The sequence below is a fragment of the Gloeophyllum trabeum genome (assembly GCF_000344685.1).
Source record: "Gloeophyllum trabeum ATCC 11539 unplaced genomic scaffold GLOTRscaffold_00004, whole genome shotgun sequence".
NCBI classification, from domain to species: Eukaryota; Fungi; Basidiomycota; class Agaricomycetes; order Gloeophyllales; family Gloeophyllaceae; genus Gloeophyllum; species Gloeophyllum trabeum.
The window spans coordinates 325,867-339,555 of record NW_006920413.1 but is presented as its reverse complement, the minus strand read 5'-3'; the positions used below and the strand labels follow the sequence as shown (position 1 = coordinate 339,555).

The following is a 13,689-nucleotide window of genomic DNA, read 5'->3' as shown; positions in this document are numbered from 1 at the left end:
GTCATTTTTCGTTCATAAAAGAATATTATATGATTTTTCTGGGAATTGTGGTGCTGTGTGGAATCCACAGTTTGCACCACAACGACGTGCAGCCCAATGAGCCTGCTCGGCAAGTGCCGAGACGCGTTGAACGAGCGCGTCGCGACGCGTCGGGACGTGTTTTTACGGTGACGCATCACTTCTGGCTGGTCTCGCAGCTATTCTGGGCTGCTTGATTGATCTGCTGGGCTTCCTCGTCATGGATAGGCCCTGGATAGGGCGTTCTCGAGGACAGAAGACTCAATTCCGGAAGATAGGATCTGCAAAGATTACTGCACTATTGGAGGCTGTCAAGAGATTCTCTGAAGTCTACCCTTTTAATTCTTTACCAGCCAGCTGCTGTAATGCCTGAGGACTCTGAAGAATACTGCTTTATTACTAATATAGAGCACTATATAGACTATAATAGTGCTTCTTATTGTAGATATTATCCATATAGCCCTGTATCTGAGACAACCAATCTATCTCATTGTAGTAGAGCTCACTACCACGAAGGAATATGCCACACAACCCGAGATGAGTAGCGAGGCCGGATTGTGAGACGCGAGTGTGACAATCACGGTCACGCGGACATTCGGCTGGCAGGAGTTGCCGACCCCCACTATGGAAACGGAAACCGCGGCCTTACCTCTGACCTGCCGACCAGCTCGAGCTCACAAGGACTGTCTTTAAGGTATGATCATAATAGCACCTTGCCTTCCGTCTATTATATATAGCATCGTATTCATGGCCAATCTGGAGGTAATACCTATTTCTGCCTTTAAATTCAGGTCGCTGGTATACTGTCTTCTTGCAAAGTCCGCTTCACCTCGGCACGGTTAGAGGGGCCTGACATCCTGCCATATACGGACTAGCTTCCCGTAAGTACCGCGGTGGTGGTCCCGTTGGAGTACCCCCATCGTAGTCAAAATAGTGGGCCTTTGTGGCTTCAATCGTCAATCGTTGATAGTCAGGATATCACTGTTCCGCGGTTATCGTGGCGGAGAAGGTCATTGGACTGGGAGCCTCAGGGTCCGAGGCCATCATGATCAAGTATCTTGATGCGCTCAGACCAGTTCTTGGGCTCCCAGAGGAACACAATTCCTGTGCACTCCTCAGCGCTGATATACGAGGCATTTATGCGGCCTCGATACTCTCAAAGTCTCCGCGGCATGGGCCAATACACCTCCCCTGGACAGCTCATTCATCCGTTTCTCCAGGTGCATTATTGAGATGCCATGCTGCTCACTCGCAGGATGTTTTTACAGCCTCTTCTATCGCTCCACTACCGTCATGATCATCTGCCGCGGTCTGTGGGACGTGTTGCCTTAATGGCGCCGGTCGCTGGATCATCCCACTCATGGCAGCCTGAGAGGGTCGCCTGCTCCAGTGGTAAGTGATCGTCCGGTCATCATCCAAGTTTGTCCCCTTACCGCTAGGGGAAGCCACCCGCAGGATGGCCAGAGTATATTCTAAGTACACCACTGTTTTCAAGACACGATGAGTGTTGATGCACCTGTTCCTTCAGAGAGCGATTTGCCCTTATCTCATTCGCCGGTGCGTCATGATTTATACAGCAGCGCCGGCCGCTAGATATATCAAACACAGTTAAGTGTTTGCTATCCTAGGCCAGATTGAGGACGCGCTTCGGTTCCGTGGCTGGAACTATAATCATCTGCTGTTGAAGGATGATATTTATGTATAGTGGCATTCCTGATATGTGCCGTCACTGGCATGGCTTGCCGGCTTGATGCACCGGCCAACGATGTCATCGAGCAACGAGGATGGTATCTGTGTTCGCCGCAGGTGCGCAGCGCTGCTGCAAGTTCAGATTGCATCACAGTTCCCGCTATATATCTGTGACCCTTCCTCCCCTATAGCCCTCGAGCGCTGGCGTTGAAAATCGCTCCAATACAATATCCAAGATGCCTGGTGCATCGACAACCGGGTGTAAGATACGACGAATGTCTTTGCTGTTCCGAGAATCATGGCTAATGTTCAGTGCTGCAGCCTTTGGAGCAGCCGGATCGAATCGTGTTCCCCTTGTCATTGCATTCGCTGTACTCCAAGTGCTCGGTGGCATCGGCATGCTTTCCGTCCTGTTCACGATGCTTTTTTCACGACAAGTACATCGACAGACAACTTGGGTCAACTTCTGCCTGTCGTGGATTATCTATGCCTTCTCATATATATTACTGTACGTCCAGCCAATATCGAACATGTCTTTTTTAATGCTTATGACATGATATAGCGTGCTTTTCAATGGCGAGTTCGGAAAAGAGCCAAACCGGGCTCTCTGCGCAACGCAAGCAGCTCTCATTTATGGCGCTCCAGTCGTGTTTGTGTTGGATACCGCGGGAGCCGAGTTCATTTACTTACGATGCATGCGATAGGACGGCGTACACCTCCCTATCCTTGTGGATACAAGTATGATTTAAGCTTCTCTAGAGCACTACACCCTAATGAAACTTCCATCAGCTCTTTCTAAACACATATGCAGCGCTCTGTGACACAGAGGACAATAGGAAGGGTATACCGGTTCCCGTGTTCTGGGTTCGTACCCTCTCTGGTGTTATCCGGATTACTTCAAGACTCCATTCAGCTCGTAGTTTGTCCCTGGATCCTATATGGCATTGTCATATTCGCTGCCTTTGAGGTGATGATGCTGTCTAAGTTGTACTCCCGAGATACTAATGTGTATTATTTTAGCAAAGTCTCTCTCACTTGGAAACTGTCCAAAGAGGATTGGTTTTCTGCTACATCGACACAATGATTCCGTACGCGCACCTTTCTTCAATCTTCTGTGATTGAAGGCTCTCAGACATGGCTATTAGAGGGAAAATATCAGCTGCACTCGTTATCCTTGCTCTGGTTGCGACGATTCATGTAGAAGGTGGGGCCCTTTCTTGGCGCCATGCGGGTTAATCGTGCTTATGTAAAGCCTTCAGTGACTACTGCGGTTATACTGTACCGTCGCTGGCGCGTATACAGGGCTCTGAAGGTATCTCTGGCGCCGTCTCTGGAAATGTTGGCCAGAATCTTTTTGTTTACCTTGTTCGCAATTGTCGCGATTTGGTGAGATCAGTGCTGCCCTGGCATCGACCCTTTGACATGAATGTCCTTTCAGCACGGCTGCTCTATTAGTCACCTTGCGAGTAGAGTCGGCGGCGGCACAGACTTTGCTCGCCCTGAGTGAGTATCCGTTTAGAAAGGCGCGAAATGCCAGCTGAAACATGGTCCACTCTACTACAGTGCCACTGGTAGCAGTCCTAACGGTAGGAGTTCAGAAGGTAAGTCTCGACATGTCTTCCACTATCAGATTTTGAAGCGTGCATCCCAGGATATCGTTGGGGTCTGGCTGTGGTGTGTGGGGACCCCGGTCGGGTCTGATCCGGGCACAAACGTTGCAGAACCAACTAATTGTTTGGCGTAGCACTACGTTCGCAGAGTATTCCCGTCTATTCACCTCCAGCTTCATTTTCCTTCGAGAGTCTGACAACATGAAACGAACAAACACCCCACCACCAAATACAGCAAGAGGGCTCCTTGGATGAATAGAAAAGAAGCGGTGCTTGCACGCATGTGAGTACTGGCGAGCTGCTCGCGTACTCTAGTTGTCGTCAGAGCAGAGGGTCCTCGCCTTCAAGGCGACCAGTGACCATATGCCCCTGACCCAATGAATGGGCTCGACCACCTGGTAGGCACCTGTGAGCGAGGGTAGGTAGGTAGGTCGACCGGCGCTCGGGAGCGCGGGAGATGCACGGTTAACCGGAAGGCTCCCGGAAGCAACAAAATCCTCGTAAGCGTGTGCATGACGGGTGATTGAGCTGTATCTAGGACGTCGGGCTGGCTCATTCGACCGTCCTTCACAGATTGAATCGGGGCTTACCGATTCAGACAAATACGTCCCTCAAGATCCTCAATGTTATCAAACATATTCAACCTCTCGGATTTCGGGTGCAGAATATCGGATGTTCGGCTTTCTCCAAAACATCCAGACAGAGAGAACATCCTGAGTATATCGTGTTAGCGATAATGAGAAGAGACGGATAGTGGGTTAAAACCTACTGCCCGGCTCACAGCCGTTACAAACATTCCGAAAGGTACTAGGAGGCGATAAGCTCGCATTCATTACCTATGAGCTAGGAGCCCAAATGGCACTCACTGAGAGCAAGAAGCGTGCTGAATGCGCTAGTCCGGAGGTCCTGACTGTTATCTGTTTGTGAAAAGCCGATCATGAACATGGCGATGCTATACAAGATAATCAGGGCTTGTGGTCATTAAATGCATATATTACATACCAGATCGCTGTTACAGCCAGTGTAGTCATAAGGCCCACCCGGAGATACATAGCGAGTGAGGGTTTCATGTCGGGACACATATGTTTATAGGTGAGCCAACGGTGACGCAGTACCGCGGCTATTGAGACTTGCAAGTATTTGGTTGTAGAGTCAGCCAGTAGCCCGACAGCCATTTAAGCGTAACGATTACCTTCGCAGAACAGAGCAGCATTGGCTGCTATAATGACGATGGCAGAAGATATCCTCCCTCTGATAGATTGAAAATGAATCATGAACGATTAAGACACGAGTTTGGTAAACTCACGGTAGGCTGTAGTTGGGTGCACCAATGTGGCAATAGAAGACATCTCTGGAGACCGACGAAGGGTTTTTGATCCCCACCTGCCGGAGCGTCGACGTCAAGATCATCGTGAAACTGGCAACACATGTTATATGGGCGACTGACGTCGATCGCAGCCATTATCACCATAAAGTACGTCACGTAAGGACAGAAAATAAGCTGGCAAGAACATTGAGAACCCACGAAAACCCATTCCACGCAATCGAACGCACCCAGAATGTCCGTTTATGGAGATAGTTGCGATACCGGTCGCAATCGAATAGTAGATCACACACATTAGACAAGAGCTGCAGCTTGGTTTCAGGAAGCATGAAGAGTAACGTTGGTTCCAAATACCTGCAGAACCAGCGCTAGGCCGGTGAAGGCAGTCCTACGTCCACCCTGAGACCCGTTAGGTAACTGAGATGATGCGTTCAGCTACTTACAATACTGGTGCACCGTAAATCAAGGATGCTTGTGTCAAACAAAGAGAAAAGCTCGGTGCAGCCCCTCTCTGCCTCCCCGCAAAGAATCTGTGATCATTCTCTCCCGTTCAGCTTAAGCAATCTTTGTTATCAGAAGGTAAGTACTTACAGCACAGAATAAGAAGTGCAACTGATCACCCAGGAAACATAGAAATTGATCCAAGTGGCTTGTCGTTGCACTCGAGCGGATAATAGCATTGTTAGAAGGACGAGTATAATGCCTAACCCTGCGGTGATATTCAAGGCAAGGAAGACGTCCACCAGAACGGCGTTGATGGACGACAGTTCAACCGCTGTTTTGAAAGCACTGAGCGTGCTGAAGCAAGGCTGAACGACAAAATATGACACCTACGTTCCCGAGCAGCTTGATTTGGCAGAGTACTGTTGGAATTCATAATAGATAGACGAGGTAGCGAACGGACGGGATAGGCGGGACACAAACGAGCTCATCAGCCTGCTGAGGGGTTGCGAGACGCACGATGAGAGACATCCAATGTCCTTTATGCTAATGGGGTAACCGAATCAATCAGATGGTGCTGGCGAACAGATATGGGCTGATCGGCCTCCTCTGAAATAAAGCGAACGATCAGTAAAGCGAGGAGAGCAATTGAGACAGCACACGAATATATCATAATATGTTGACACAAAGGTGATGACCACAACCATACTATTAATGTCTCACTGTACGATGAGCGCCAGGCTGCAGAGCGCTTAAACCTGCCTTGGCGCAGTTCAGATATGCAGCAGAGGAGAAGGACATCCAGCAGGTCCTTGCGACGTACTGGAGCCTATAAATAAGGTGATTATTGACCCGCAGAATTTCGAGACTGACCATTGACGACTCGACCACCTCTTGAGCGGGGCCGTCGGCACCGACGAATATGTGATGTAGCCGCAGATCGCCTGCGAGAGACCTCTACGGTTATCGGTAGCATCCTCACACGGGGTTAACAATTCTCGAGTCCATTTTACACATCGTTAGTCTCGAAAACAGGATGTGAATTCTGTGGCCAGGTAAAGGACGAAGCAGCGTAGCAGACTGCCGGGCATGACACCTCCACCTGTGCACATCAAGGGACTCATCAGATAGCGATACTAGCACGGAATACGAGTGGACATACTGTCATAAACATCACCTAGCCCGTGCCCGCCCACACTGTCCCACAAGCTATCTGCCATCTCCAAAAAGATTATTAGGTATTATTACAGCATACAATAAGCACAGTGATCTATTATCTGGGAGGGTCCCCGGCCCAGAGCACCCACCACGTCTATCAGTGGCTGGCGAGTATTACACGCTTGTCCATCCTGTTTTCTGTCCGCAAAAGAGCGTAGGGTCCTACGACCCGGGAACGAACGGCTCATCGTATCCGGCCTGGGAGCTCGCGGGTGATATAGTGCCAAATATAATGGGACCATCCTTCAAGGACGCCTGCGCCTGTCATGATATGTAGGCAGTCTCCTGTGGAGTGCTGCAAAGAGAGGAGTCAGTATCAAAGATGATGGTGATATTTGTCTGATGTAACTTACTGCATCTGGACGAAGCGACGCCGGTCTGTCGATCGGCAGGAAATGGATGTCCGGGTATCGAGGAGAACTTAAGACACTCTATAGAAGCAGTGAGCAAGGCCGAAGGCAATGAAGTGGAACCGACACGTACTTGGAAGATACGATTGAAGTCCCGGATCCAGAACCAATTATACCATTTCCAGTCAAACTCCTTATACTCAGTCCACGGCTCGCGGTGGTTATGGCAGTCCTCATGGCCGGGCAAATACGCCCGTATGATTACCTGCCTCCGCTCGCGGCCTTTGTGAGTGTCGAAATACCGCTGCACCTCGCTCGCCCAGTACTCCATGGCCTCGTTGAAGAACTGCAACACGCCTTGGATGCCGTAGCCCTCGTCTTCGCCAACAGATTCGTCGCGGTATCCAGCGAAGAGCGTCGTCGTCCAGTGCCCCGCAGTGCTCGTTACGAGGGTTGCATAGTGATTGGGCGGGTCGCCGAAAAGAATGGGCATGTATTCCGTCGGAGAGAGGCTCCACGTCTGCTCCTCGCTGAACAGAGAGAAGCTGGCGTTCCGCGCGTACATCTCCGGATGCAGCCTACGGTGCAAGGAGCGCAATTCGTCTTGTGATAGAAGAAGGTCGACGCGGCGGAATGTCACGAGGGGCGTCTCTTCGATGGAGAAACCAGGCGGAAAAGACAGGTGCGGGATTAACGGAGACGTAGGTGAGAGATAGAGGTGCTGGGCCCAGGCTCGGTCATAGTATGGGTTTTCCGTATAGTTTGGTGTCGCACGGACGTGGGGGTAGAGCAGACAGGACAGCGAGAAGAAGTGGTTCTCCGTTATTGAATCTAGAAAACGTATTAACATCTAAGCCCCGCATAACAATGTGATAGACGTACCTCCGAGCAAAAGCCAGCCCCCCTGCTCGACCAGGTCTTTGGTCATGGCGGCCCCATCTAGAGGCCGTACATGGCACTCCTCCGCAGGCTGCCATTTCCACGACGTAACCGCAGGGAACCTGTCCCACATCTCCGGCCTATCCGCCGCCAAATGCCATGCATACTCCCTGTCTGCCGCGCAGCCCTCCAGTCCCGCGAATACCAGGGCATCATTTACCTCGTGCATAGTCTTATTCTGCAGCTCGGGCTTCGGAGTGTATACCCATTGCCCGCTGGAATATGTCTCGGGCGAACAAGACGCTCGTGTGCGCTGCGAGAACAGCGGGACATCCGGGAGCTTGAAGCGGAAGTCGAGGCGTAACGATGGTGCCGCGAAGGTGTAGAGCAGGAGGGTGAGGGTCGCAACGAAGCCGACGAAGATGAGCCGAGACGTTACAGAGCGTGCATTGAACCGTCGAAGCAGTCCCATACTGTCGCCGTCGTCGTGGAGGGTGACCAAGAACGAGAGGAATAACTTGTGGTGAGAGCGGAAGCGTCCATGGGCGAAGCGCGAATAGGGGATCCCATTTTTAGCAGTCCCGGATTTCAGCAAGCCTGAGTGTCAGCAACAATTCACAAACAATTGAGCAGAATAGCGATTGTAAACCTTTGTAGACCTCTATATAACAGGTATGTATGTAGTAACAGGATTATTCGACCTATTGACACAGATAGAAAATACAATGAGGGAAGAAGACATTGGACAGTAAGCAAAAGGAATGATGCAAGGGGGTGACCGGGATGATGGTGGTGTCTGTCCGATGTACAGATGAAGAAAGGGATAGGGTGCACAGACGAAGAGTTAAGACTTAGATAATACACGGTATACATTGCCTGGTTGTTCATTCCAGCCCTGGCACCGAGGTATTCCACTGCCATCGACCTTCGAGGAAACCGTTGGCAGTGTCTTCTAACATGATTTCGTTGCGCTTCTGGACGTAGACCTATGCGCATCCGATTTGTTAAGCATTCGAGACAATTAACCATCGTTGCAGGGCACTCACAGTCTTGTCTGTAACCTTCTGCCTCAGGGACGGGACGACTTCCGGCTCGATCGGCTGCTCAAGCAGCTCGGACAGATCCTCCACGGCCTTCTCTAAGTCTCGTTGATTGTCCTCGAACAGCTCCTTGGGGTTCCCCCTATCTAGGTAATACGCCATGGCATATGTCCACTTGAGCGTCATGCGACACTTGAACACCTCGTCCACGGCCTTCTTCATGAACTGCACCTCGATCCAAGTCAGGTCAGACGAGATCTGCATCTCCTCCATCTTCTGCTCCGTCTTCTTGTACAGATCCATAGAGAGCTTCGCGGACTGCTCATGATTAGCCCATCGATTGTAGTACTATGGGATTGTCAGAACATGAGATGCGAGATAGACGATCGACGCGACCCACGTGTAGATAGCGTTCCAATGAAGCCCGGCTCTTCGACTGCGCATCGCGAGCCTCTTGACTCGCTTTCTCATCGTATCTGTTACACGAGTACCAAGCCGTTCCGTGTTCACTCCAAGGGCCTACCCACGCCAAATGAGTGGACTCCCATGAACTTCATATTCACACCCACTTACCCATGCAAACCCAGCAAAACTCATGCTTGCATTTCTTGCAAGTCATATGGCTATCCGCCAAGGCATTCAGGACCAGCACAGCGGACGCAGATGAATTGACTTACTTGCACCCCCCGTTCTTCTCGATGGTACTCTGGCATTTCGTACACTCCTTCGTGTTACTCTTGATCCAATTGGCCGTCTCGCTATCGTCGTGGCATTTCTGCAGCCACATCGCAGCGATCGCGCATATAACCGGCCTGTGATCGGTCTCGATGGAGCACCCGAAGCAGAACTTGTGGTCCGGACTCGCACCGCAGGTCACGGTCGGCACGATGGAGAGCAGCGCCGACTTCGACGCAGCAGCGGGACACGCAACCGTGTACGTGCAGTTGGGGTAGGGGCAGAACTTGAGGTTCTTGTTGCATCCGACGAAATGGCGCACCAGAAGCTCGCGGAACCGGTTCCACGTCGCCTTATCCTCGCCCAGCGCCTCGCGCACAAAGGGGTCCGGGCAGACGAGCCCGCACCCCTCGGCCATGCAGCGGATCCAGTGCTCGCCCTCCTCACGGATCTTGCCCGTCACGTACGCGTTCCAGCAAGAAGAGCAGAACGCGTGTCCGCACGCGAGCGCCATCGTGCGCGTCTGTGTGTCGTCGAAACAGATCGGGCAGGTGTACGGCTCGTCCTCCTTCGGCGCGGGCGACGGGGACTTGAGCTTGTTGCTGGATTTGGACGAGCGGGTGGAGCGCTGGGGCCCGGTGGATGACGAACCTGCGCGGCTGGAGGCGGCGGCCTTTGCGGGCTTCTCCTCCTTGGGTGTGATGCCGGCTTCGACGCTCACAGCGGTGGCATGGTCCATGTACTTCTCGATTAGGCGCTCCTTGTTCCAGCTCATATGTCGCAACAGAAGCGATGCCACGTTCTCCTAGATATGAAATGATCAGTACATGATAGCATGCATACAATCAAGCGTGTACGCTCACATCGACGCCGAAGATACCGCTGATATGTTCGATGTCTGTCTGCATGAGCCGCTCGACTTGCGCCTGACTCAGAGGTTCCGAGTCGACCTCGTAGGACTTCTTGCGCGCCTTGCCAGGCAGCTTAAAGTCGTTATCAAACACCTCCATGTCCATCTCCTCGTCGGACGGGGCAGAGTCTGCAATCCATGCATGAGCACATTCGCCCTGTACGCACGCACAAGAGCATATGGGACGCACCTCCGTCGTCGGCGTCCATCATATCCTCGTCCTCATCGTAGTAATACTCGTCATCGGAGTAGTCGTCGGACATGGTTGCACTCGTTGTTGTCGTTCACGATGGAAGTCGTGCTTGTTGTCGCCCGGGTGGATGTAGTCAGCACTCAAGGACATGCTGCCATCCCCGGCCGACCCATGGCCCTGGGAGATTCAAACTCCGCGTGGGTGCGGGGAACCGGAGCGGACTCGGTCCCAGTCTTTGGGCTTGTTATAGAAAGACTCTTACCCAATAAGGCCACATCGCATCTGTACGCTCGAGGTTGAAAGAAGTCCGGCACTTCAATTCCTCACATCTATGTAAAGGGACACAAAAATGCTATTCAAATATTATATACTACACTCCACAATATTCAGGTCTTATCCCGGGGTGCTTCGAGTTTCTGCAGTACAACGGCAACGTGTGACAATTAATCCGTCGGTGTTCTCATCTGTGGGGCTTGTCTTATGAGACCTTTATTAAAAGGGATGAAAGTTCCGTCAAGAATCCGGAGCTTGGTTCGCCGGGAGTTTCTTGAAAGCTGTCCTGATGTAAATGTGCGCCGTACGGACATGAAAGTAGACGAAAGGCTGGTCCCAGCCTTTTCTACTTTTAATTAGGCGCTAGGGCCAAAACTAGTACGATGTACTCACGCTGTATTCGTCCGAGTCACATCCTCTTTGGGGTACTGATAGTGACTCGATTAGAGGAGAAGAAGAAAGTTATATGCAGCGTCTGCTGCTTTCATCTTTAAGTGCTCGACGCTGCCACCCCCCTCGGACAGGCTTCACTACACGGCCGCGATACTACACGATGGCGTCGGAAAATGTTAACCTGCACAAGGACCCGGTAACGGGGGAGATGATCTCGAAGACGTTCGTAGCGTTCACTTCTGCATCTATGTCTGGCTTTGGCGTATTGAACTCGTCGGCAGAGAGCTCAAAAGGCGTCAGCAACATCGAGAAAGAGAGGCGAAGAAGGCCGCAAAGGCTGCTGCGGCCCCACAGGCTGCTGCGAAGCCCGCTGCTGTGAACGAGGATGATTTGAATCCCAATGTGAGTACTGTGCTTGCTTTGACGGGTCTTTCTGCGATTGCTCGCATCCGTCACGGGTGTGGAAGTTGTGCTGAGAGGATGCTCTGTCTTTCCACGATCTTGTCCTAAAGAACTTGTGCGTCAATTGACAGAAGCAGCAAAGCTTCATCGCAACCTATATACACTGTTATAACTCCTTGTCCTTCTCCACCTAAAAGGCATATACGAGTGCTTACCATTGATTCCGGCCTAGCAATATTTTGAACTCCGATCACGCCAAATCCAAAAATTGAGGGAGACACAGGATCCCAATCCATACCCACACAAGTTTGAAGTGTCGATATCCATCGAAGATTATATCAAAAAATATGGTCCGAAAGGAAAGATTCCTGCGGGTACCAAGCTCGATGACGTTGTTCACCTGGCGGGGCGTGTACACAATATCCGAGCGTCGGGCCAGAAACTTAGATTTTACGATCTGCACGGTGAGGGGAAGAAGGTACAGATCATGGCCACGCTACAGTACGTCTCGTCCCTCCCTCCTACGTCCTACCGCTGAAAGTATTGCAGAGACGCCAAGAACCCCGACACCTTTGTGGCCACGCACGACCTCTTCCGGCGGGGCGACATCGTCGGCGTCGTCGGCTCCCCCTCCCGCACGAAGAAAGGCGAGCTTTCCATCTCCCCCTCCGAAATGGTGCTCCTCGCGCCGAACCTGCACCAGCTCCCCTCCGCACATTTTGGGCTGAAGGACCAGGAGACGCGCTACCGCAAGCGCTACCTCGACCTCATCATCTCCGAGGACACACGGCGCATCTTCATCACGCGCTCCAAGATCATCAACTACATTCGGCGCTTCCTCGACAACCTCGGCTTCCTCGAGGTCGAGACACCCATGACGAGCATGATCGCGGGCGGCGCGACCGCGAAGCCGTTCGTCACGCACCATAACGACCTCGACCTCGACCTCTACCTCCGTATCGCGCCCGAGCTGTACCTCAAGGAGCTCGTCGTAGGCGGGCTGGATCGCGTCTACGAGATCGGGCGGGTGTTCCGGAATGAGGGGATCGACTTGACGCATAACCCCGAGTTTACGATCTGCGAGTTCTACATGGCCTACGCGGATATGTACGACGTCATGGACATCACCGAGAGCATGGTAGAGGGTCTGGTGAAGTATCTGACGGGGGGCAAGACAACATTGCAGTACCACCCAGAGGGCAAGGACGGCAAGGTGTATGACCTGGAATTCAAGAAGCCGTGGAAGAGGTACGACATGATTGAAACACTCGAAGAGAAACTTGGCGTCAAGTTCCCGCCGAGCGATACGCTGCATACCGACGAGGCGAATGTCTTCCTCAGAGACCTCTGCAAGAAGGTAAAGCAGTCGGAACGAGGGTGGAATCTTTACTGACGATCTGCACTAGCACAATGTCGAATGCAGCGAGCCACGCACGAATGCGCGGTTGCTGGATAAGGTGAGCGCATTCTCTTGACACCCAATCTCACTCATGCCAAACTACTTGCCAGCTTGTTGGCGAGTTCATCGAGCCGCTCTGCATATCTCCCGCTTTCATTGGTCCGTGGTTATAAGCTGTCTTCTCTCGTCGCGCGATTTCTGACACTAACACCCAACCATAGTGGGCCACCCACAAGTAATGTCCCCTCTTGCCAAGTGGCATCGTTCCCGCCCAGGCCTTTGCGAGCGCTTCGAGGGCTTCATGTGTGGGAAGGAATTCTGCAACGCCTACACCGAGTTGAACGACCCCTTCGAGCAACGCGCCCGCTTCGAGGAGCAGGTAAGCTCCAACCACTTGTGAGTCTCCGGCTGTGAGGCTGATTGGTGCTTAGGTGAGGCAGAAGGCCCAGGGTGACGACGAAGCCCAGGATATCGACGAGACTTTCATCGATGCGTAAGTCTTATAGTTTTTCATCCATCCCAGTCCCTTGACTACCGTCATCCAGACTGGAGCATGGTCTCCCACCGACCGGCGGTTGGGGAATCGGTATCGACCGTCTCGTGATGTTCCTCACCGACTCAACAAGTGCGTGCGGCCCTTCCCCTCTTAACCCACTCTAAACATTCTTCAAATAGACATCAAAGAAGTGCTATTGTTCCCAGCGATGAAGCCCTTGGAGCCCACCGCGCCGGGAGTCGACGTAGCGACCGGGGTGCCAGGGCCTTCGGCCCAGGTATAGATCTCAGAGCAGAGCAGATGACAACACATGGGTAGACAGCTGCAGCCTAAGTCGAGGCCCATAATCGGTATTTCGGTGATCCGCGTCGTGAACTTG

The 13,689-nt window shown here is 52.2% G+C and overlaps 4 protein-coding genes across 4 annotated transcripts; 2 read left to right on the top strand and 2 right to left on the bottom strand.

Annotated features, from left to right (window-relative positions):
- Window positions 1-1,349: 1,349 nt before the first annotated feature.
- GLOTRDRAFT_92096 (uncharacterized protein) lies at window positions 1,350-2,411 on the top strand (the record flags this gene model as incomplete). The annotated part of the gene is made up of 5 exons (XM_007865894.1): window positions 1,350-1,410; window positions 1,724-1,824; window positions 1,899-1,968; window positions 2,029-2,215; window positions 2,270-2,411. The coding sequence occupies 5 exons, from the start codon at window positions 1,350-1,352 to the stop codon at window positions 2,409-2,411; spliced, it is 561 nt and encodes a 186-aa protein (XP_007864085.1).
- Window positions 2,412-6,328: 3,917 nt separating this feature from the next.
- GLOTRDRAFT_73361 (uncharacterized protein) lies at window positions 6,329-7,820 on the bottom strand. The gene is made up of 4 exons (XM_007865893.1): window positions 7,533-7,820; window positions 6,784-7,481; window positions 6,654-6,731; window positions 6,329-6,595 (listed from the first exon to the last, which is right to left on the bottom strand). Exons 1-4 carry the CDS (start codon window positions 7,756-7,758, stop codon window positions 6,485-6,487), a joined length of 1,113 nt encoding a protein of 370 aa, XP_007864084.1. The 5' UTR covers window positions 7,759-7,820; the 3' UTR covers window positions 6,329-6,484.
- Window positions 7,821-8,158: 338 nt separating this feature from the next.
- Window positions 8,159-10,476, bottom strand: GLOTRDRAFT_73357 (uncharacterized protein). The gene is made up of 7 exons (XM_007865892.1): window positions 10,345-10,476; window positions 10,108-10,283; window positions 9,247-10,049; window positions 9,143-9,192; window positions 8,970-9,088; window positions 8,576-8,917; window positions 8,159-8,515 (listed from the first exon to the last, which is right to left on the bottom strand). The coding sequence occupies exons 1-7, from the start codon at window positions 10,415-10,417 to the stop codon at window positions 8,414-8,416; spliced, it is 1,665 nt and encodes a 554-aa protein (XP_007864083.1). The 5' UTR covers window positions 10,418-10,476; the 3' UTR covers window positions 8,159-8,413.
- A 697-nt stretch (window positions 10,477-11,173) lies between these two features.
- Window positions 11,174-13,593, top strand: GLOTRDRAFT_38816 (lysyl-tRNA synthetase; the record flags this gene model as incomplete). The annotated part of the gene is made up of 10 exons (XM_007865779.1): window positions 11,174-11,235; window positions 11,295-11,424; window positions 11,648-11,916; window positions 11,965-12,772; window positions 12,822-12,872; window positions 12,925-12,973; window positions 13,036-13,193; window positions 13,246-13,307; window positions 13,360-13,439; window positions 13,490-13,593. 10 exons carry the CDS (start codon window positions 11,174-11,176, stop codon window positions 13,591-13,593), a joined length of 1,773 nt encoding a protein of 590 aa, XP_007863970.1.
- Between the last annotated feature and the right edge of the window lie 96 nt (window positions 13,594-13,689).